Source organism: Bos grunniens, chromosome 21 (assembly GCF_055505025.1).
Source record: "Bos grunniens cultivar Pamir isolate PY7600 chromosome 21, Bosgru_T2T1.0, whole genome shotgun sequence".
Lineage (NCBI taxonomy): Eukaryota > Metazoa > Chordata > Mammalia > Artiodactyla > Bovidae > Bos > Bos grunniens.
In genome coordinates, this window is record NC_141185.1 from 42,860,833 (window position 1) to 42,885,855 (window position 25,023).

Here is a 25,023-nt window from a genome sequence, read left to right on the forward strand (position 1 = left end):
CTGGAAGAACCCCTGGCTTGAACAATGCAGTGCTTCAGTGCCTTCAAATTTTACATGGTGCTGTGACATGTATTTCACACTGTCAGGTATGATAGTATGCTCCCCTGGCAGGCTAGGAGAACACATAGGGAAACAGAGCCAGTGTCGCAGTCACTGGGGCCGCCTGCTCCCCTGAACATCCTAGAGTCTGTCAGCACCCACAAGTCCCCTGCTGCCCATCCTCCCTTACCCCACATCCAGAGGAAGCAGTGTAAGCCCCTGCTCCCTCCCATCCTCTGGAGATAATTGGCAGGTGGTTGGTACCCCACTGGCTTCTACACACTCAGACTGGAATGTACACACACATGGAGGGGTTAGTAGATGGAATCATCCTTGTGTGTGTGTGTCTGCTCAGTCATGTCCAATTCTTTGCTACCCTTTGGACTGTAGCCCATCAGGTTCCTCTGTGCATGGGATTTTTCAGGCAAGAATACTGGATTTTTCAGGCATTTCCTTCCCCAGGGTATCTTCCCAACCCAGGGATCAAACCTGGGTCTCCTGCATTGCAGGCAGATTCTTTACTGTCTGAGCCACCAGGGAAGCCATCTTTACTCAAACAGAATCCCATAGTTCTCATCACTCACACCTTTAGCGGTCCATGTACTCTTTCAGCAGCATCCCTATAAGCCAGCAGATCTAGAGCTAAGTCTATCTTGCATTTCTGGGTGTTTCATCCATATATGTGTACCTGTAATGGGGTCTTTCATTTTTCTCCCCTCCTCTTCCCTGTCTACTCGCTATGCGTGTGTAACACGGCATCATGATCATTGTGCTCCAATGAACAGATAGTAGAGTCTGTGGATGCAGAACGAATACCCGTATCTCGGGGTTTTGTCAGTGTTTACTTCCAAAGATGGGATGAAAATGAATGTTTATTTGTGTTTGTGGACGTAGATGATTTAAAACTCTTGAAATCAGCCCAAATAATTTGAAAAAACCTAGGTTGCTAAGAGTCGGACATGACTGAGCAACTTCACTTTCACTTTTCACTTTCATGCATTGGAGGAGGAAATGGCAACCCACTCCAGTGTTCTTGCCTGGAGAATCCCAGGGACGGCGGGGCCTGGTGGGCTGCCGTCTATGGGGTCGCACAGAGTCGGACACGACTGAAGCGACTTAGCAGCAGCAGCAGCAGCAGGTCCAGAAAAGGTGACCTGCTGGACTTGGCTGGGGTTCCCTTGCCCGACAAGACCCAGCCCCACCCCATTCCCCTCAGCTCTCCAGCCACACACAGTGCTCCTCTCCTCCGGCCCACTGGTCCCGCCACCTGAGGGCTTTGCATTGGCTGTCCACTACCCTGGGCTGCCCTTCCCAGAAGCCTCACTCATTCATTCCCTCAGACACCCCATCTGTGGCAGCCACGCCCTTAATTTTCCCTCTTTACATGACGAATCTGCTGGTTCATTCACATTAAGTCTGACTAGAGTGACTGCTCCAGAGAGCAGGGCTCCATCCACCTAGGTGTCCTAGCTCCGCAAAACTGCAGCCTGAGTGGTGAGGGGTTCTCTCTGGGCCTGTAGTGGAAGACGAGCCCTTCATGGGGTCTGACTTTACACTGTACTCCTTGGTATTCTTTTCTTTCAGTGCCTTTTTTTTTTAAAGTTTTCTTTTTTTTAAAAATGTGGGCCATTTTAAAAAGTCTTTATTGAATTTGTTACAATATTGCTTCTGTTTTATGCTTTGGTTTTTTGGCTGCAAGTCATGTGAGATCTTAGCTCCCTGAGGAGGGATTGAACCTGCACCCCTGAACTAGAAGGTGAAGTCTTAACTTCTGGACCACCAGAGAAGTCCCCTCCTTGCCTCTTTTTGTAGCCAGATTCCCACCATCAGCCTTTCCAGTCCTTCTGTGGTTAAAGACACTCTGGGACCAAAAAGGAGCAAAACGTACCCGCATTTGAATCCCCTGGGCCACTGGGAGGAACCTGAGGAGCCAGAGATCTCTCCTGGAAAGCGATGCTACAACCAGTCATGCCTCCTTCCCCAGGGTCTCCTATCCCCTCAGGCCCATGGAAGAATATGTGCTTTTTAACACTGCTGGTCATGGTTAATAGCAAAGGAGGCAGAGGCTGTAGATTTGGGAGTGCTCATTTGCTGCCCAGTGGCCATTCTAATACTGTGTGAAGCCTCATTGGCCATGGGAGAAAGGGTGAGCGCGAAGGAGGCCACGCAGCTGTGGGTGGTGGGGGGTCGTGGACCCACCTGGGGGGCTGCAGGATCCCAGCAATCCCGAGATGGGGGCGAGGGTGCAGTTCAAGGGTAATCCAAGTAATGGCCTGGGAAGCAGGACGGCAGCTGGAGGGCTAATGCTCCTTAGTATCTGCTTTCGTGTGATTAATGGCTGTGGATAAACCCTTGAGCCCGGGAAAGTGGGTGCCACAGCTAAGCCTGGCCGCGAGCATCACTTTGGGTTATGCTGGGAGCAGGGAGTATTTCATCCACTTACATTTTAGCACAACTGTTTGAGGACAGTGGCCAAGCCATCATCTGAGAAATACTAAAAGCTGACTAATAACAGACGTGGGGCTCTGAACTCATGGAGAGAGCAGAAAGAAGGCCAGGAGGGAGCCTGGTGCTGGGGCCCCAAGTACACTCTCACTGCCTCTTGTCTGGGCTCACAGGTCTCCTGCCCCACCTGGATGGCTCCAGGCTGCACCAGTGGTAACACCAGGAGCATTCTGCCTTTGCATCATCTACATGTCTTTCCTCTGCATGTGATCGATTTGCATTTCACCAGGACCCGGTAAATAGCAGGATTGGTGCAGACAAATCAGATGCCAGGCAGGGCATTAGGCAGGTCCCTGCGGTCTCAGGTGTGCCCAGCATTAACCCTTCAGCTGCTGGGTCATAGAGAAGTACCCAGGGTCCCAGGAGAGGCACTTGGATGCCTGGGCAGCTCTGGACAATGGCTATTTCCTAACCTGTATAGAGGCATCCTGATGTTTTCCCATCTGAAAGTGCATTCCTGCTGAAGCCCAGCCCTGCCTGTGACCACCTGCCTGTGACCACCTGCCTGTGCAGGAGGCAGGTGCTTGGTTCCTAAAATCACAGGTGAGAACACTCAAGCTCAGAGGGCTCTGGACATTGGCACCATCCAGTGTTCCCACCAGACCAGGCACTGACTGCATTTGGCATATCCTTTCCCTTCTGCCAAATTGGCCCGCTGCAACCAAGGCTCGTTGCCCCAAGGCAGCTGTCACTCATCCTCCAATGTTGGTTAACCTCTGGGCCAGGCGAGGCGCCCCACCCAGATGTCAACTGTTCCCGCCCACCTGTCCTCACAGGAGGAGCCTGCTGATTCTCTCCCAAGAACAGTGAGTTGCCTGTCTTTGCCCAGGGGCGCCTGGCTGCTGCACTCACTGAGCACACCCTTCCTCTTCCCCCTTCCTGGTCTTCGGGGCAGGGGGATGGATGCTGTTCTCGCTGCACCCATTCATTCCCCACAGGCAGTCAGTTTCTATGCCAATGTCTGAACTGCCCCCAGAGCGACCACAGAGAGCTGACAAACTCCCGGCCCCTCCTGAGCAAGTGCTAAAGCTGTACTTCACGATTGTTCTGTTTTTGTTTTTGGGAGGGGAGATGTTCAAGATTTTTTTTGGAGTATAGTTGATTTACAACGTTGTGTTGGGTGTACAGCAAAGTGAATCAGTTATATACACATATACCCACTTTTTTTTAAAAGGCTCTTTCTCCATATAGGTCATTACAGAGTATTGAGCAGAGTTTCCAGTGCTGTACAGTAGCTTCTTATTAGTTATCTATTTTATACATTGTAGTGTGCATATGTCAGTTCTAATCTCTCAATTTATCCCTCCCCCCATCCCCTGTAGGATTGTTCATTATACTCATGTCTTTTACCCTACCCTTTTGCCCATGTCCCTTCATTCCTTTTAGTAAGACTCTGCTAATCCATGGTATGAGGTTGGACCACTGAAAGTTTGCCATTTGTATGGGTCAAAATCAGCCAACTAGCGGCAATTTCATGTTGCTTCAGGGAGTCGGCAATTTAGAGCCCCACAGACTCCGACTGTGTGGTCAGATGGGCTGTAGAGGCGGCCAGGAGGGGGCAGCAGAGAGCTGAGCCGGCACAGCTCCGGCCCACATGCGCGGCTGGGGCTGGTGCACGAAGCCAGCTGCCTCTGGCTTCTTCTTGAGCCCTAATCCTGTCCCAAGTGGGGTTTCTGGAGGGGGCAGCTGCCTTCCATATCCATCTCTGCGGTGGCTCCAAGGCTCTGGAAGCAGGGAACCACTGGCTCCGGCAGCCAGCTTTTGGTTTTATTTATTTTCTCTGTTGATTCTCTGTTTTTCATTTCATTGGTTTCCTTTCGAATTTTTATTATTTCTTTACTTGCAGTTGTATTAGGCTTAATTTGTTCTTTCTCTGGTTTCCTAAAGTGGAAGCTTAGACTATTCATTTTTTATATTCTTTCTTTTTAATTATAAATGCATCAAGGCTATATATTTCCACCTCGGCACTGCTTTTGCTACATCCCACAGATTTTGCCTTGTTTTGTCGTTGAGTCGTGTTTGAGTCTTTGTGACCCCATGAGTTGCAACACGCCAGGTTTCCCTGTCCTTCACCATGTCCCAGAGCTTGCTCAAACTCATGTCCATTGAGTCGGTGATGCCATCCAACCATCTCATCCTTTGTTGCCCACTTCTACTCCAGCAGTATACATTTACCTCTAATCTAGGTCCCTTTGAATAACATGCCAGTTCAGCCCATCTTCTGGGTGCCCACAGAAGCACAAACACCAGGCCTGTGGGATGATTGGAGACAATGCAAATCACAGGGACCCTACTGTGACCATGCAGAATGGATCACGGCTGGCTCTGCCCTGTTTCACATTCCCAAGGGGAAACAGAGCAGTGGACTGGACTCAGGCCATTACTGCAGAACCCACTCTAGACACAGTTCTCCTTCTGTGTGTTCAAGTGTTCTCCTTATCTTCCATCTGTAACTTTAAAAAAGATCTATTTATTTATTTTTATTTGGCTGCACTGGGTCTTAGTTTCAGCATGAAGGATCTTTAGTTGCTTTATGTGGGAACTTAGTTCCTGACCAGGAATTGAACCCAAAGCCCCTGCATTGGAAGGTAAAGTCTTAGCAACTGGACCGCTGGGGAATTCCCCACTGAAAGTTTCCTTTGACATCTCCAAAATCACTGAGTCTCCAGGGTCTAGTCTGCCAGTGAGCCCATCAAAGGCATTGTTCATTGCTATTATAGTGCGTTTGATTTGATTTCCTTTTTCTTTTTTAGAGCTTTCATCTCTTTGCATGTATTACCCCTCTATTTTTGCTTGTCATCTTTTTTCACATTAGACCCTTTAGTGTAAAATCATAATTGTTTAAAATTCCTGGTCTGATGATTCCAAAATCTCTGCTGAATCTGAGTCTGGTTCTGTTGTTTCTTTTGTCTCTTCAGACTGTTTTCCCTTGTCTTTCAGCACTCCGTGTAATTGTTGAAAGCGAGACATGTTATATTGGATAATGAGAACTGAGGTTCATATGACTTTAGTTGGAGGCTTTATATTTATTTGGCTAGCAGTTACACTGTGTTTGCTCTTTACTGTGGTTGTAGATGTCTGAGGCTTTACTTTCATCCAGTGTATTTTTTACTTTCGTCTAGTGTGTTTTTTTTTTTGGTCTTTGAGTTCCTTTGAGAGTCCTTAGCATCTGAGCCTTGTGATCCACCCAGCTGTAGCCCTTCTATTTCACAGGAGCTCTGTTGTGGTGCGTGGGAAGATATGAGGGCCAGTGGGTGTACAGGAGCATTCTGTTACCCTAAGATCAGGTCTCAGTCTTAGTGAGCCTGTGCCCTGGGCTCCAACCTTCACAAGTGCATCTCAGCTTTCTTCTCCCACTTACACAAGACAAGAAGACTGGAGGAGGTTAAAATTATAAATTTTATGTTATATATATATAGTTTAGGGCAGATGGAGAAGGGGGCAATAGAGGATGAGATGGTTGGATGACATCACCAACTCAATGTGTATGAGTCCGAGCAAACTGGGAGATAGTGAAGGACAGGGAAGTCTGACATGTTGCAGTACATGGGGTTGCAGAGTCTGCCATGACTTAGCAAATGAACAACAAATAAAAGTGATTTTATGTGTGTTCTTTAAAAACAACAAAGACATTAATTGGATGCCATTGACTCTGCATCTGGGGACTGGTGTCCTCAGTTGGTTTGGGTGTCTTCGGGCACCACAGATGAGGGGGAGAATGGGAAACACCCCAGGCTTTCTGCAGCTCCCCGGGGGGGCAGAGATGGGGACCCAGAGGCAGGTGAGGGTAGCCCCCAGTGGAGCAGAGGCAATGGAACCAGGCAGGGGCCTCAGAGGAGCTTTGGCACAAGGCTGCCAGGTGTGGCTAGAGACTCCAAGAGCACAACCAGAGCAGGGCCCTGGGGAGGGCACTCCAGGAAGGGCTGCAGCAGTGTGGGCACAGCAGAAAAGCAGAAGCCCAGAGCACAGCCATGGTGTAGAGCTGGTAGCCCCTGTGAGGGCCCGCAGGGCATTTAACACTCAGGAGAACTCCTATCAGGCCCACAGGGACTCCTGCGCTATGACAATGTCCCAAGCCAAGGAGTCATGTCTGGCAGGGAGCACTGGCCTGTGCACAGTCGCTCCCATCCCACTTGGGATGGAAGGTGCTAGGGAGCCAAGAAGAACACAGAGTCCCCAGGCTGGACCACCCAGGAAGGAGTTTGTCCCACTGGAGAAGTTGGCCCTTTGTGGAGCTTGGGACAGAAAGTGGGGCCTGTGCTCCACAAACGTGCTGGATAAAATGTCAAGGGCAAGAAAGAGAAGGAGGGAAGGAGGGCAAGCTTTAGAGCCCTGCAAAGAGAGGGCAGAGTTGCCTGGTCTAAAAGGGTGGGAGCAGGACCACAGAGCCAGGGTTGCACAGAATGCTGAGCATGACAACTGGCCACAGGACAGTCACCAGACCACCCTCTGCCCCCGACTCTCCAGGTCCTGTCTGGCAGGGGGTTCAGGGGGCAGACCCTGGAGTCTGAGAGGGCAGGGGTCTGCCTCCATTTCCAGCTGGTTTAACTGGGACACTTTCATCAGGTACCATTCTTGTCACCCAACTGAAGGTGGGTGACAGTGGGAGTGATTCAGACAGAATCCACACTGGGAGATGATCCCATCTCACCAAAGCCAAGGAGGTTTCTATAGGGATCCTTAGCACCCCATCTCCAGACCTTCAGATGGACCTGGGCAGGGGGCAGTTTGCCTCAGAACAGTCATCAGCCCCCCAGATGGTTAAGCTCCTGGTACTTGGGGAGGGGGCTTCCCAAACCTTCCCTTGTGACTTTGGATTTGAGATACACTTGGAGGTACTTCAGAAGAAAAAGGGGGATTAAGGGCCAATGAGTTTGGAGAACACTGGGTTATGTAAAATTAAAGACATTTATTGGTTGTAGGACTTCTCAGAACCATTCTACATCCTAACATATGAATCTCTAAAAGGAAAATACAATCTGCAAAATGGTCTCAGTTAATTCATGTGGGACCATTTTTTGAGAATGTCCAGTCTCGGAGGGGCCCAGTTTAGAAGTTTAGGGAATGTTGTTCCTGGGCAGACTTGATTCTCTAAGGAGCAGCATCACTGAATTAGGAACTCCTCACAGCAGAGATATTCCTCTTCATCTCAGGGGCTTAAAAAAAGTTTAATTGGTACCTTGGGAGGAGGGAACTGGGTGTGATGGGGAGAGAAATCTCAGCTAGCAAAGTTTCCCAGCACTAGACGGAATTCCGGACTCATTGCTAACAACCTCACAGCCAGCGTTGCTTGTTGTTTGCTTGCTTTCTGAATCAACTGGGAGAGAAATGGTGACCTGAAAAAAATAGAGTGATTCAGTCCTGAGAAGAAGGAAATCTCATGATTTCTCCCCTCCCCGGACCTGGAAGGAATTGCCCTAAGTGAAATAATTGAAATAAGTCAGATAAAGGAAGACAATGTATGATTTCCTTTATATGTGGAATTTTTAGACTCTCAGAGAAACCTAGTGGTGGTTACTACGGGCTGGGTGGTGGCAGGAATGGGGAGAAGCTATTGAAAGGTCGAAAGTTTCAGTTTAAGATGAACACATTTGAGTATCTCATGTACAGCGTGGTGATTAGAGGAATAATACTGAGTTACATGCCTGCCTATTGGGAAGAAAATAGACCTTAAGTGGTATCACCACAAAAAAAAAAAAAAAAGAGAGAGAGAGAAGAAGAGGGTGGAGATGGTAGCTAATACTATTGTGGTAATCATTTTGCAATTTATAAATGTAACAGATCAACACTTACTTACACGATGTTGTGTGTTAATTATTTCAATAAAGTTGGAAAAAATAAACATAATATGAGACCTTGGAACAGAGAAAGGAATTAGATAAAAGAACCTAAGGTTAGTTTTTTAAGGAAACTCCATACTGTTCTCTATAGTTCAGTTCAGTTCAGTTGCTCAGTCGTGTCCGACTCTTTGTGACTCCATGAACCGCAGCACTCCAGGCCTCCCTGTCCATCACTAACTCCCGGAGTCTACCCAAACCCATTTCCATCAAGTCGGTGATGCCATCATCCCTTCATTGTTTCTGGAGTTATTTCTCCACTGATCTCCAGTAGCATATTGGGCACCTACTGACCTGGGGAGTTCATCTTTCAGTGTCCTATCTTTTTGCCTTTTCATACTGTTCATGGGGTTCTCAAGGCAAGAATACTGAAGTGGTTTGCCATTCCCTTCTCCAGTGGACCACATTCTGTCAGACCTCTCCACCACGACCCGTCCGGCCATCGTGGGTGGCCCCACACGGCCTGGCTGTATTCACACCCACGGTGTAGGAGGGTTCCCTTTTCTCCACATCCTCTCCAGCATTCATTGTTTGTAGATTTTTTGATAACGGCCATTCTGACTGGTGTGAGGTGATACCTCATTGTAGTTTTGATTTGCATCTCTCTCAGATCAGATCGGTCGCTCAGTCGCGTCCAACTCTTTGCGACCCCGTGAATCGCAGCATGCCAGGCCTCCCTGTCCATCACAAACTCCTGGAGTTCACCCAGACTCACGTCCAACGAGTCAGTGATGCCATCCAGCCATCTCATCCTCTGTCGTTCCCTTCTCCTCCTGCCCCCAATCCCTCCCTGCATCAGAGTCTTTTCCAATGAGTCAACTCTTCGCATGAGGTGGCCAAAGTACTGGAGTTTCAGCTTTAGCATCTCTCTAATATTCAGTTATATTGACCATCTTTTCATGTGCCTCTTGGCTATCTGTATGTCTTCTTTAGAGATATGTCTATTTAGGTCTTCTGCCCATTTTTTGATTGGGTTGTTTGGTTTTTTTGCACAGGGGACTCAGCTTGGTACTCTGTGATGACTAGAGGAGTGGGAGGAGGGAGTGGGGTGAGAGGGAGGATCACTAGGGAGGGGATATATGTATACATATGGCTGATTCACGCTGTTGTACAGCAGAAACTAACAACATTGTAAAGAAATTATATTCCAATAAAAATAAATTAAAATTAAAAAAACTAAGGAAATATGAATAAAGCATAATCTTTAGTTAGTGATAATATGTCGATATTGGCTCATTAACTGTAACAATATACCACAGTATATGGGGCTTTCCCAGGTGGTGCAGTTTTAAAGAATCCACCTGCCAATGCAGGAGACACAGCTTGGATCACTGGGTTGGGAAGAACCCCTGGAGAAGGAAATGGCAACCCATTCCAGTATTTTTGCCTGGAAAATCTCATGGACAGAGGAACATGGTGGGCTGCAGTCCATGGGGTCACAAAGAGTTGGACATAACTGAGTGACTGTGCACACACACAAACACCACAGTAGATGTTGTTGTTGTTCAGTCATTAAGTCGTATATATGCTACTAGAATAACGTATTGGAGAAGGAAATGGCAACCCATTCCAGTATGCTTGCCTGGGAAATCTCATGGACAGAGGAGCCTGGCGGGATACAGTCCAAGGGGTCACACAGAGCCAGACAGGACTTAGCAATTAAACAAACAACAACAACAACAGTGTATACAACATATATACATTTATATTCTAGTATAAATGGACCATAATAATATGTTAATATTATTAAAGAGTATAGGGGAGATGGAAACTATCTATACTGTCTTTTCTCTTTTTATTTCTATTTATTTTACATTTTATTTTCTTTAACACCAAAAACATTTTGTATTGGGGTATAGCCAATTAACAATGTTGTGATAGCTTCAGGTGAACAGTGAAGGGACTCAGTCATACATATACATGTATCCATTCTCCCCCAATCCCCCTCCCATCCAGGGTATGCTGCTGCTGCGGCTAAGTCACTTCAGTCGTGTCCAGGGTATACTGTCTTCTCAATTTTTCTATAAATCTAAAACTGTTTTTAAAATTAAAGTCTATTTAAAAATTTTTTTAAAGTAAAATGCCAGAATCTTTCTTGCTGTTTCTAGAACCGAACCTTACCGACCATAAGCTCTGTGCTCTCACACTGGCCACTTTCCTCCAGACCATCCTGCCTGGGCCTGTTTTTCAGATACTTTTCAGGAGATTTTCATCAAACGATTAAAAATCAAAGAGTCACTGTTAATGGAAACATGATTCAAGTGACAATGAGTACTTGATTCCCAGAATGTTTTGTTTGAAGCCTTACTGAGATTTACAGGATGTGGCTAAATTTTTATTTGGGTGTATTTTTTTTCTTCATTGATTATTGCAACCAAATTGGGTGAAACCCAAATTTTAGTAGCTGTGAAGCATTGCTCAGAAGAGATGAGGCTGGTAGGAGATACGCTGATGAAGACCATTCTGAGCACTCCCTTTCCAACAAGGTGTGAGGTAGAAACAACCGAGGTGCCAGGTGGCCGGGGGAAGCCCCATGTGTAGAATGTGTCTGTGTTCCAAGACATCTTTCAGGGCCCAGCAGTGAGAAGATACAGCTGGCTTCCTGAGGCTGAAGTTCCTCCTTTTGTCTCCCAGCGAGTCTGTGCTGTTGCAGTCAGCTGCTATAAACAAAGTCAGACGGAGGCAAAACAACTTCTTGCATGGTTCCTGCCCAAACATCTCCTCTGAAACACAGACATCTCAAAAGAAGACAAGGTCACATTGACTTCCACATAATTGGACCCACATTTCGGGAGATGTGCCACTGTTCCAGAGTGAAGGCTGAAGAAGCATTAACCACCAGTGCTCAGAATTTGTAAGAAGGGCCCTCCTCAGTCCCACCAGAGAGCAGAAGATGACATCGTGGAATTAGACGTGTGGTGATTCCACCACTGAGACACGGTGGGTCTTCTTACATGTGGTTGATTAGTTTGCAGATTAACTAGATGTCAGGAATTTGATGAGAAGAAAAACCAGCTCAGAAAAATGTTCTCTCCTGGGGACTCCCAGAAGCTCCAGCCATGAGCAGGCCAGCCCCCAGAAGGACAAGGCACACACTCTCCTGTGCCCAGACTGGCCACCCCAGTTCCTGGAATTTATGGATGGTGACTGCAGCCGTGAAATTAGAAGGCACTTGCTCCTTGGAAGGAAAGCTATGACAAACCTAGACAGCATATCAAAAAGCAGAGACATCACTGCCAATAAGGTCCATATAGTCAAAGCAGTCACGTACAGATGTGAGAGTTGGTCCATAAAGAAGGCTGAGTACAAAGAATTGACACTTTCAAGAGTGTGCTGAGAAAAGGGAACCCTCTTACACTGTTGGTGGGAATGTAAACTAGTACAGCCACTATGGAGAACAGTGTGGAGATCCCTTAAAAAACTGGAAATAGAACTGCCATACGACCCAGCAATCCCACTGCTGGGCATACACACTGAGGAAGCCAGAAATGAAAGAGACATGTGTACCCCAATGTTCATCATAGCGCTGTTTACAATAGCTAGGACATGGAAGCAACCTAGATGTAATCTAGCCATTGGCAGACGAATGGATAAGAAAGCTGTGGTACATATACACAATGGAGTATTACTCAACTATTAAAAAGAATGCATTTGAATCAGTTCTAATGAGGTGGATGAAACTGGAGCCTATTATACAGAGTGAAGTAAGTCAGAAAGAAAAACACCAATACAGTATATTAACGTATATATATAGAATTTAGAAAGATGGTAACAATGACCCTATACGTGAGATAGAAAAAGAGACACAGATGTAAAGAGCAGACTTTTGGACTCTGTGGGAGAAGGCGAGGGTGGGATGATTTGGGAGAATAGCATTGAAACATGTATATTATCATATGTAAAATAGATTGCCAGTCCAGGTTTGATGCATGAGACAGGGTGCTCAGGGGTGGTGCACTGGGATGACCATGAGGGATGGGATGGGGAGAGAGATGGGAGGGGGGTTCAGGATGGGGAACACGTGTACACCCATGGCTGATTCATGTCAATGTATGGCAAAAACCACTACAATATTGTAAAGTAATTAGCCTCCAATTAAAAAAAAAAAAGAATTGATGCTTTCAAATTGTGGTGCTGGAGAAGACTTTTGAGGGCCCGTTGGACTGCAAGGAGATCAAACTAGTCAATCCTAAAGGAAATCAACCCTGAATAGTCATTGGAAGGACTGATGATGAAGTTGAAGCTCCAATACTTTGGCCACCTGATGCGAAGCGCTGACGCATTGGAAAATATTGAAGGCAAAAGGAGAAGGGGGCGGTTGAAGATGAGATGGATTGATAACATCACCAACTCAATGAACATGAATTTGACCAAACTCCAGGTGATAGTGAAGGACAGGTAAGCCTGGCATGCTGCAGTCCCTGGGGTTGAAAAGAGTTGGACAGAACTTAGCAGCTGAACAACAACCACACCAGTGTGAGGCTCCTACAAAGCTCTGAGGCAGTTGGTCATTTCCACCACAAAATCACCAGCTTTCTTTTTACTGCAGAGATTATTCTGGAAACTAAAATACAGTCAATGTTTTTTTTTTTTTTTTTGCCCATGTGCTTGTGATTCCAGGACATATCATCTGCCAGCATTGCAACATAACCCATTGAGAAGCCAAAATAAATAAAGAGAAGAGAAAAAGGAGAAATGAAGAGAAAGCGCCCAGGATTAGATAGGAAGCTGTTGTCCATTTGGACCCTCTTGGCCTGTGTCCTCCACTGAAGAATGACCAAAGCTCTGTCTTCACTAGTCTAGAGCCATGTGAAGAGGAGGAGGGAATGTAAAAAAGCTGCTGCCAATATTCAACTATTGATCGGAGAAGCACCCTTTGGAGAATGACCTATGCATTTTGGTCTATGTGGCCCCTGAGATTCACCAGAAAGACCCTCTGCTTTTCAGATGGAGAGGGGTGAGCTTCCCAGGCTTGTGTCCCAGATGTTTGAGGATCTTCTTTCCCTAAAGTAGAAAAACCTTCCTTATTCTTCTGTCAGTTGGTGGAGGATTTCCAGAGCCATGGAGTCAGAGTTTATGGTGATCAAAGGTTTTGATGAACCTGTCAGTCTCTGCCTGATCAAGTTTTCCATTTATTTTTATGACTATCCTTGATCTCAGTATCAAAGGCCTTCAAGTCCACTCTGACCTTCCTCATGTATACAGGCATTGTTTGATGACATGTGAATTTTAATTTACAAAGCAAATATATTTGTTTGATAAATCTACCATTTCAGCTTTGTTTCAAAGATTCTGCCAATGGGGTCATAGGTCATAAGTCAACACTTGCTCTTGCTTGCTCTTGTTAAGTCACTTCAGTCGTGTCCGACTCTGTGTGACCCCATAGATGGCAGCCCACCAGGCTCCCCCATCCCTGGGATTCTCCAAGCAAGAACACTGGAGTGGGTTGCCATTTCCTTCTCCAATGCATGGAAGTGAGAAGTAAAAGTGAAGTCGCTCAGTCGTGTCCGACTCTTAGCGACCCCATGGACTGCAGCCCAACACTACCTGGTTTTAAAATGTATGTAAATAATTCAGAAATATTGAAAGTGGATGCTCCCTCCTGCAGCCATTTCCAGGAGCAGCATAGTCTGTCAAGCAGGTACAAGTCCTGCATCAAATGAGACTTTCAGAAGAAGGCCTTTGGGACAGACCTCTAGGTCAAGATTCACAAATGGCCAGTGCTGGCCCAAGCACTTGGCACTCCCCAGGGCTTTCTCATCCCTCCCTGGACACCTGTATTAATAATGAAAGACCTCAAGTCAATAATCTAATCTTCAGCCTTGGAAAACTAAAAAAAACAAAAAAACAAAAACAGAGCAAACTAAACCTGAATCAAGCAGAAGGAAGGAAATAAGATTAGAGTAGAAAGAAATATAATAGAGAATAGGAAAGCAATAGAAGAAATCAATGAAACCAAAAGCTGTTTTCTTGGAAAGATGAACACCATTGATAAGTTAGTTAACTAACAAAGAAAAAAAAAAAAGACTTAAGTTAGTAAAATCAAGAGTGAAAGACAGGATACCACCACTGATCTTCTGGAAATAAAAAGGATAATTTTAAGGGAAAACCATAAACAACTACATGCCAGTGTAGTTGTAGTGTATAACAACTAAAAACCCAGCTGTAATGAACAAATTCCTGAAAAGATACAAATTATTGGGACTGCCTCAAGAAGAAACAGAAAAGTCTGAGTATATCTATGAAAAGCAAAGAGCTTGAACTATTAACTTTAAAGTTAATTTAAAACTATTAACTTTAAAACTTCCCACAAAGAAAACCCCAGGCTCAGATGGTTTCACTTGTAAATTCCATCAAACTTGTAAAGAAGAATTAATACTAATCTTTCACCAACTCATACAGAAAATAGAAGGTGAAACATTTCCCAGGTCATTCTGTGAAGCCAGGATTATCCTGATTAAAAAACAAGCAAACAAACAATAAAACTGGACAAGAGCATTGCAAGAAATGAAAACTATACTTATTAAGACACCATTTCTTAATAAGATGAACAAAAAATCCAAAAGTTTAATAACACATTATATAGACAAAGCTGCGGGGAAACAATTCTCATAAAATACTGGTGGAAATGCAAGATGGTGCAACCTCTATGGCAGAGAAGGCAATGGCAACCCACTCCAGCGTTCTTGTCTGGAGAATCCCAGGGATGGCGGAGCCTGGTGGGCTGCTATCTATGGGGTCACACAGAGTCAGACACGACTGAAGCAACTTAGCAGCAGCAACAGCAGCAACCTTTATGGAGGGAAACTTTGCAATGTTAGCAAAATTATGTGTGCATTTACCCTTAATTCCAATAATTTCACTTCTAGGAAACTAGCCTAGAGATGACTGGCAAAATACAAAAGGACACACGGCAAGGCTTTTTGCTGCTCGGTGATTTGTAAAGACCAAAACTCACCCAAGTGTCCATCTGGTTGAATCAATTTTCGTGCATTCACTGAAGGATTCAGAATACACAGCTACAAAAAAGAAATGAGACACGGCTAAGTAATGCCTCCCCAAAGTGGAGAATATAAATACAAAAAGCAAGGTGGGAAAAAGTGTATAAAGTCCTCTACCAGTTCCATGAAAAAAAAATACATGTGTCTATATAGACACAGAATTAATATTATGTAGTAATATTCAAAAGGAGAAAGATTAAACAAAAAATATTTTAAAGTTTACTTTACACTTTAAAGTAAATAAACTTTAGGAGAAAATAGATATAGTAGCCAGACACAAAGAAAAAACCTTCTTTGCAGTTTTGAGTTTGCAATAATGTAATCATTTTCAGTTCAGTCGCTCAGTCATGTCTGACTCTTTGTGACCCCATGAATCGCAGTACACCAGGCCTCCCTGTCCATCACCAACTCCCAGAATTTGCCCAAACTCATGTCCATCGAGTCAGTGATGCCATCCAGCCATCTCATCCTCTGTCGTCCCCTTCTCCTCCTGCCCCCAATCCTATTTTATATAATTATAAAACAAAATTAAATTGAGAAGCCAATCTCTAAAAACCCAGGGGAAAATTCCATAAGTGAATCCAACTATGTATCATTTTTGCTGAGTAGCCACACAAGGCAGAATCATTTTAAGTAATGTGAAAACCCTGATGGGATATATGTGTGTGTGTACTAAGTGTCTTCAGTTGGGTTCAGCAGTTTGGGACCCCATAGACTGTAGCCAGCCAGGTTCCTCTGACCATGAGATTCTCTAGGCAAAATACTGGAGTGGGTTGCTAGGCCATCCTCCAGGGGATCTTCCTGACCCGGGATAGATCTGATATCTCTCTGTCTCCCACATTGGCAGGTGAGTTCTTTAGCACTTGAGCCACCTGGGAAGTCCTTGATGGGATATACCTCAGACCAAAAAGAAAAATAAAACAGTATTTTAAACTGCTTTCGGTAATTTACGGGTCACAGTAATACTGTTGCTCTGAAACTTTACCTAAGTTAAAGCAAAAGAGAAACTGTGTCAATGACCTGAAGATAAGAGAGCATAAAGAAAGAGACATAGATATAAAATCAAGAACTTTAAAGAAAATCAGTTTCTAAATCTGAATGGGAAATTATCAGTATGAACTCATGATGAATTTTCTTTTATGTATATTATCTAAATTAATATATGTGATAAAAATCACATATGTTTTTATTAACATAACCTGTTAGCATATCATGTTCCTTTCTGGTCCTTTTTTCTCTAAGTATATTTTTATAGCTGGAATCAAACTGTACATAAAACTTACTCATATTTTCCTCCTAGTATTAATCATATTGAAAATTAAAATATTAAAATAGAATATATTAAAATATTAATAATATTTTAAAATAATGTTTTATTCAACTGCAAACATCCAAAATATCATTTCAACATACAATCAGTAAAAAATACGATCACCAGTCTTGGCCATTTCATGTGTTTTATGCATAGATTTCATCTCAAATTGAACGGGCCATGTTTCATGTTCTCAGTGAGCAGGCAGATGGGGCTGGGGCCACTGTGTTGCATGTGGCAGTCCCAGGGGGCTGGGCTCAGCACACTGATCCCAGGGAGGATGGGCATTGGCTTGCAGAGGTCTGGGGATCGATCCCATTCTCTCCATCTTATCTGACCCTGAGAAGGGCCTAAATGACCAGTGACAGTCGTGTCCACTGACTGGAGAGCCACTTACTGGCTGGCTGGGATGGGGTTGGTCCTTGACACTGATCACCAGGTTTCACGTTCTGCAGCCATGGTGGGGCTGACCATAGAGGCAGCCACAGGGAAGGCGGGAGGGCTCCCTAGTTGCTCCAGTCTGATTCCTGATGCCCCAGAAGCACCCAGCACCCATAATTTTGCCTCGAGCCATGCAGTCAGAACTACAGCCACCTGCAGCCCACCTTCTGCCCAAAAAGACTCCTGCTAAAAGCTGTGAGCCCATCAGGGATGTGGTCTACAGGGCATAGAACCCTGCTGCTAGGCCAGAGCTGCTTCAGGGCGGGCACTGCCGACTCACTCCAGGCTGTGTGCATGGGCAAAGCTTGGCAGGAGTCACACTTTACCCAACCCTGGCACCCACTCTGCTGGGACAAAGCTGTCAATCTTTAGTGGGGAGAGACCTGAGACAAGCTGCTGAAAGCAAAGGATAGACCTCCTCTCCCCAGGCCCCCTGCACAATCCTGCATCCATCTCCAAACTTCAGAGGCTCCCCAAGCCTCTGGGCATCCCCCAGGTGTGGGTATGTCCTCCTGCAGCTGGCAGTGGGGGCTGGTCCCAGGCTTGGCCTGGTCCCAGGAGCTCTACAGGGTGGACCTGACAGCCTGGGCCAGTTAGGGTCCTGCCCGCCTCTTACAAAGTCTGGGCAAACAGCCTCTTGACTCACATGATCCTCAGTCTACTCATCTGTAAAGTGGGAACTCCCCTAATGCCCCTCGGTTCCAGTCTGCCTGCATCTCTGTTGGCTCCTCTGTGATGACAGATGGAACCCAGGCTGAGGAGACTTGCAGCCTTCTCTGTTGGGGAGGTGTTCCTTGTGTGGAAGGCCATGGGTGGGAGAATTTCAGGGCTCGGGTTTCTTCTTTCCTCAATTCATGTCCATTGAATCGGTGATGTTATTTAACTATCTCATCCTCTCCTGTCCCCTTCTCCTTTTGCCCTCAATCTTTCCCCCCATTAGGGTCTTTTCCAATGAGTCAGTTCTTCCCATCAGGTGGCCAAAGTATTGGAGCTTCAGCATCAGTCCTTCCAATGAATATTCAGGGTTTATTTCCTTGAAGACTGACCTGTTTGATCTCCTTGATCACTGGACTACTCATTACAGCAAACCTTAGAAGCTCTCATCAGGGTAGATGTCAGGTGACTGTGGACATAGGCCATTTGGGCTGTGGTTGGAGTGGGGACCTGGGGCTCAGAGGCACCAAGACAAGGCTGACAGTCACATGGGACTCACGTCCACCTCGACCTCTGGCCCAGCCTCAGATGATGTGAAAGGATTAGGGTAATTAGGGCACTGCCTTCAAGCCAAGAGTCTGCTGAAAGAGCCAGTTATGTCCAATTGTCTCAATTATTCAAATAGTGCTGACATTTTTAGCTGGGGGGAAGGGTCACTTCAAAGGGAAAGTTCTCGCTCCCCTCCTCCCGCCTCCCCAAACCCCAAGGCTGCTTTCGTGGCATCGACATTGAACAGCCTGGTGGGCTGGGCTTTGGCTTCCTTTTTGGGCCTGGAAGCGAGGTCACAAGCCTCATGGGGATCATGAGAGCTCAGTATGGGGGCTCACGTGCTCCTCATGTGGACGCCCCCTCTTAAAGGGTTGGCCCTCCTCTGCCAGCCTCCTGCCTGGCCAGAGGAGGAGGCGGAAAGAGGCCAGCTGCACCCTCTTGGCCCCGCGTTGGGGCAGGTAAGCTCAGGTGTGGGGAAGTGTTGGAGGTGTAGGACTCAGCTTCCTGGGGCCTCCAGCTCCTCTCCTGTGGACCCTGGCTGGACAAGGTCATGTGGGAAGAGCCAGTGAATCCATGTTCCCTGAAGGGACAAGCCTATGGAACTGGCCACCACCAGGCTCCAGTGTCTAAATGCAGATGCCAGGGTTCTGCTGAGAAGCTCCAGCTCCAGGGCTTGGCCTCCTGGCCTTTACTCCCTAGCATCTTACCTTGGTTTCCTGCTTCCTGCAGAATGTCCATCTGTGCGTCTTCCTCTTGGCTGGGATGTCCCTGTAACCCTTTATTAGCTGACATTTTAGCTGTTAGTTAAAACCTCGGTGGAAAGATTGATTGGCTGTGAAGGAAGATGGAGATTCCTTCTCACTGCTAGGGGGCGGGGGGTGGGAAATGGGAATTGGCTTCTAGAAGGCAGTTCACCTGCCAGTGCAGGAGATCCAGGAGACGTGGGTTTGATCCCTGGAGAAGGGCATGACCCCTGGAAGAGGGCATGGCAACCCACTCCAGTATTCTTGCCTGGGAAATCCCATGGACACAGGAGCCTGGCGGGCTACAGTCCATGAGGTCACAAAGAGTTGGACACAACTTAGCATGCACACACGCCCAAGTCCAACAACTGCACAACTAAGGATATGTCCTAAGGCAATAATCCCGATGGATTAATGTAGATGTAAGCCAACATTTATAGAGCGCTGTTTACTACAGTAAGACACAGGGAACAACAAACGCGGAAATAGAGGACTGGACACATAATCATGGTCTATCTACAAGGTGAAATGTAGTCTTTTTTTTTTTTTTTGATGTGGACCATTTTTAAAGTCTTTACTTAATTTGTTACAATACTGCTTCTGTTGTATGTTTTGGGTTTTTGGCCTTGAGCCATCAAGGATTTTAGCTCCCTGACCAGGGATAAAACTCTCCTCTCTAGCACTGGAAAGTGAAGTCTTAACCACTGGACAACCAGGGAAGTCTTTGTAATGTATTAACTTTTTAAACGACAGAGAAGAATGAATAACGACAAAGCAGGATAATCATAGTTTTCATTACACACATGTGCACACGCTCACACACACACACACACATCTTATCTATTCATAGGAAAAAGCCAAGGAATACATTGAAATGCTAGCCATTATTTTAAATGCAGTTAGTATGTGTGATGTTTATTTATTCCTTTGTACATTTCTTTTTCTTTTACTTTAACAAAATTCAATAACAAATACATTTTCCTTTTGTTACCAGAAAATTTGTAAACTTTAGCAAATATTAGCAAAAATAGTGGGAATGTGGGGAAGGTTGAAAATATTTACAGGATTTGTTCTCGGTTGACCAGGGGTAGGCGATGGGAATAAAAGAAGAGAGAGAGGTCAGGAGAAAAAAGACAAGACAGATTTGCTGAGTCTGAAGTAAGTATTTATGGAGGAATTAAGAGGGACGATCGGCCTCTATGGGAGAGGACCTTAGTAATACAGGTCTGATTTTGGGAAAGGGTTGTCTTTGGGAATGTTCACCAAATTACAAAAATGTAATTTTTAGTTTGCAAAAGCAAACTATTGAGCAAAAAAGAATATATATATTTAAATATAACTAAATATATAATTTTATATATTTAAATATATTTTATATGTTTAAATATATAAAATATATTTATATATTTATATATATTTTTATATAAAATATTTATATATATATAATATATATAAATATATATAATTTGATTTGTTTATTTATGGCTGTGATAGCTCTTCATTGCTGTGTGGGCATCACTCTAGTTGTGGCCAGTGGGGGCTACTCTCTAGTTGCGGCGCTCAGGCTTCTCTTATTGCAGAGCACGGACTCTAGGGCACCCAGACTTCAGTAATTGTGGCTCCTGGGCTCTAGAGCACAAGCTTCGTTGCTCCACAGCATGTAAGATCTTTCCGAATCAGAGATCGAATCCATGTCTCCTTCATTGGCAGGAGGATTCTTTACCACTGAACCCCCAGGGAAGCCCCTCAAGCAGCAGTTTTGATTCATGGCATTTGCAGTGATATTTGTCCCATAAAGTGATCATTCCCTGCCATGTATTTTAGGCCCCAGAAAATGTAACTGGAAATGTCAACCAGTGCCGAGGGTATTTGCTGTCATGGTTTATGTTTTATTAGTTATTTTTCAGCAGAAGTCAGGGCTTGTGTTGGGTTTGGCTCCTTTGAAACTTCATTTATTTACTTTGCAAAGTTGATAAGTACAAGGCACAGAAAGATGTGCAGGCATTTAAGTGGTTGGTCTTCATTCTGAACTAAGTGAAAACAAAGCAGACTTTCTATTAACTTACAGTCCTCTTGACCTGGAGCACTAGGTATTCTTAGAAAATTCTCTCTTACTTTGTTTGAAAATGTTTTAAAGATGTCCTATAATTTTGTGTGCATGTGTGCACGTTTGTGTGTGTGTGTGTGTTAAAGTTCTAGATCTGGGAAAATAGAAGCCCTCATCCAGAGGACTAATGAGACCCAGTCCTTGTCCTAGACATTAATGGCAATCAACATTTAAACACCTCCGTTAAAAAGACAGTCACCAGGGATGTATTAATATGCAGAGAGATCTGTCCCCAGACATCATTGTACATTGTAGAGTAGCTATATCCAAACAAAAATGAGCCATGTTAAAAAAAATTAGTGAAATATAAAAACATATTTAACTCAATATATCCCCAATATGATCATTTCAAAATGTGGTCAACATAAAAAGCGTATTAGTGAGATACTTTTTGTCTGTTTTTGAATGCGTTTCTACCTAGTAGCTCAGTTGTGTCTGACTGTTGTGTAGAAACAACAGTCCAGTTGTGTTCACAGACACCATGGACTGTAGCCTGCAAGGCTCCTCTGTCCATGGGATTCTCTAGGCAAGAATACTGAAGTGGGTCGCCATTCCCTTCTCTAGGGGATCTTCTCAGGAATCAAACCCATTTCTCCTGCATCTCCTGCATTGGCAAGCAGATTCTTTACCACTGAGCCACCTGGAAAAAATCCTCCCAAACACTTTTTCTTTTCTTTCTTTCTTTCTTTTTTGGGGTGGGAGGAGTGGGGTGACAGTAATGCAAAGCACATAGGATCTTAGCTCCCCAAACAGGGATCAGATCCACATCCCTTCATTGGAAGGTGAAGTTTTAATCACTGGACCTTCAGGGAAGTCCCCACTTTTCTTTCTAAGGTCCATTGTTAGACATGGCAAATGATAACTTGCTGTTTTACACATAAATTCACAGCATATCCCAACTCAGACCAGCCAGATTTAAGATGTTCTATGACTGCCATGTTGAACTCAACATTTACACCTCAAGGTTGGTTCTTGCACAGCTAGATCGTGCCAGAAAAATCTTATTACAACTTTTTTTTGGATTCAAAATAGAGATAGTTCTGTTCTCTATCCTCCTTAAAGGGAGGACCTCAAAAGCATCTGCCCATTTTGGAGAAAAATTTTTGAATCTGCCAGAGAAGACAGATGTGGGACAGAGCCATGCAGGGGAGTCAGGCCGGCCACCTGGCCATGAGACTGACCAAGCTTGTGGCTTCACCATGTCATTGTGTCTTATGTCTCAGTGCCCCCTAACTTCCCAGTTGTTCAGTCACTCAGTCGTGTCAAACTCTTTGTGACCCCATAAACTGCAGCATGCCAGGCTTCTCTGTCTACCACTATCTCTGAGTTTGCTCAAACTCATGTCCATTGAGTCATTGAGTCAGTCATCCAATCATCACCTCCCAGAGCCCCTACCAAAGTCCTAACTCCTCCACTGCCTGTTTCCTCATCTGTGAAACCACAGTGAGGGAGCCCATGGTCTCTGCATGGCCCCCACCCCAAATGCATCCAGGTTTGAGCGGGCATCACTGTGCCCATCACAGCAGAGAAGGGAGTCCTGGCATTCTTCCCTGTCCTGCTGTCCCCTCTTCAAGAGCACTTTCTTCGTCTCTCCTGTGTCGGGGGACTCAACGCCTCTTGCAGCTGTGCGGGAGGTCTGTCAGCCTGAGGTCCCACATCCCCAGGGCAGTGCAGGGCAGCCAGAGGTCAAGGTTTTCACACGGGGACCTCTCTCGCAGTTAATAACAGCAGCGAATTCTCCTCCTGATACAAAGGTCAAACCAAGTCCACGTGTGGGCCCCATGCAGCCCTGGATGAGAGCGCAAGACGTCTGCTCTAAATAGACACATGAGACCAGCGGTTTCTTTTGGCTAAATTGGTCCACAAATCACCATTTCACTGTGGCCTTTGCTGTTAATTTTGGCCCAAGAAGCAGGGCCACTGAGTAAACAGAGACTCACCCAGCAGCAAACCAGCTCTTAGTTCTGAAGCCACTTCCTGAGGCCCAGACCAGGCTGCCCTGTCGCCCCAGCCCCACCCTCCCCACCTTCCCTGGGCACCCCCACTTCAGCTCTGCCTTCTCCAGGCTGTGCCCTGCCCTGCTCCTCCCACCTACACCTCCCCAGAGGCCCCTCCCCATCCACATGAACCCATTCCAGAAGGTCCTGATGCCACCCCTATTCTGGATGGGGGTGGGGGTGCAGGGTGAGGCTGGCTGTCTACAGCGCCTCAGGACTTGGCTCTAAATCCACATGAAAGTCCAGCAAATGTCCTGATCGTGAGATCTGGTGGCTACTCCCCAGGTTGTACAAACGTTACTTGGGGCTTTTTATTGTTAATAGCAGATACTTTTTTTTTTTTTTCCTTTCTTTGAAAACAAAACAAAAAGACGAGCTGGCAGGGCCATCAACCCGCCCGCCTCTGACCTCCTTCCCGCAAACCTGGTTAGTCCATCAAGGACACATGATCCTCATCAGGCCCCTGAGACACTGTGTCTGTCCTCCACCGCCCAGACCTTGTGTCCCCAGCCCTCTCCCCTGCTCCTGGGGACTCAATGCCAGACGCCTTCCTCTCTACTTCCTGTAGTCTCTCCATCAGCAATCTCTCTGATTCCCATTATCTAGAGTTATCTAGATATCACTATACCCTGGGTCTCATTCATGCAACCAGATGACCCCTTTCCCTCCCTGCAGGTCCAGTGGGTGCCTGGAGCCTGAGGTGTTCACTGCAGGGGGCTGGATTGTCTTCCTCAGACCTGGGCCTGCGTGGCCCCACCTCCATAAATTGCACCCCCAGCCACCCAGCTCCACCAGTCAGGAACTTAGGTTCGCGATTAGGCCCCTCCCCTTCCTCCATCCCCATTAACATCAGGTCCTTTCCCAGCCCCGCCAGCACCACCAAATATCCCATCTGCCTGCTACTGAACCTTCTTCCTCAAGTAAGAGAAATTGACTAGAGGACAGACCAGGCAAGGCTTTTTCTTCTACTATTAGGAATTGCTGTTCATTTGTGTTATTTTATTATTAGTTATTATTCTATTATTAGTTATTGTTAATCTCTTACTGTGCCTAATTTATAAATTAAACTTTATCATAGGTGTGTATGTATGGGAAAAGGCATAGTATATCCCGAATTTGGTCCTGTCTGGGTTTTGGGCATCAACTTGGGGTCCTAGCATGTAACCTCTGTAGATAAGGGAGGGGGGGCTATTGGAATGACCAGGATTTCCATTTATGTGTGTGTGTGTGCCCCTTTAGTTGCTTGGTCATGTGCGACTATTTCGTGACCCCATGAACTGTAGCCTACCAGGCTCCTCTGTCCATGGAATCCTCCAGGCAAGAATACTGTAATGGGTTGCCATTTCCTTCTCCAGGGGATCTTCCTGAACCAGGGATTGAACCTGCGTCTCCTGTAGGACTTCCCAAATACTGCACTAATATCATCCCAGTTGAAGCTCAGAACTATGCAAAGCAGTGTCCCTTTCAGAGACAGGAAAGTTGCAGCTCAGTGTGGTGGGCAGTGCTCCCACATTCCCCTACTCAGCTTCCTGCGCTCTTTCAGATGGGAGCCAATTCCCCAGGACAGGGGTTCCTATTACCCTGCTCCAAGGCATTTCAAATAACCACTTCTACCCTGAAAAAAAAAATGCTTCTCAATTTCTGTTAAAAAAATAAAATAAAATAACTATTTGTGATGGAAGAGACTACTTCAGATGAGTGAGCGGGATCTAGCCTAGGGGCTGGGGGGACTTGGAGGGTTTATGAATGAACCTCAGGAGGCTCTGCTTCCTTTCATCTCGGTCCACATGCCTTTCCTTAATCCCTTGGCCTGACTCAGCCTGGGGCATCCTCTGGAG

At 45.7% G+C, this 25,023-nt stretch overlaps 1 protein-coding gene across 1 annotated transcript in view; it reads left to right on the forward strand.

Moving 5' to 3' along the window:
- Positions 1–18,664: 18,664 nt before the first annotated feature.
- The window catches only part of TRPM1 (transient receptor potential cation channel subfamily M member 1), a 73,524-nt gene continuing 67,165 nt past the window's right edge, over positions 18,665–25,023 (forward strand). The window contains exon 1 of the mRNA XM_086364989.1: positions 18,665–18,796. Within this exon, the coding sequence (XP_086221115.1) occupies positions 18,665–18,796 (132 nt within the window). The remainder of the gene's footprint in view (positions 18,797–25,023) is intronic.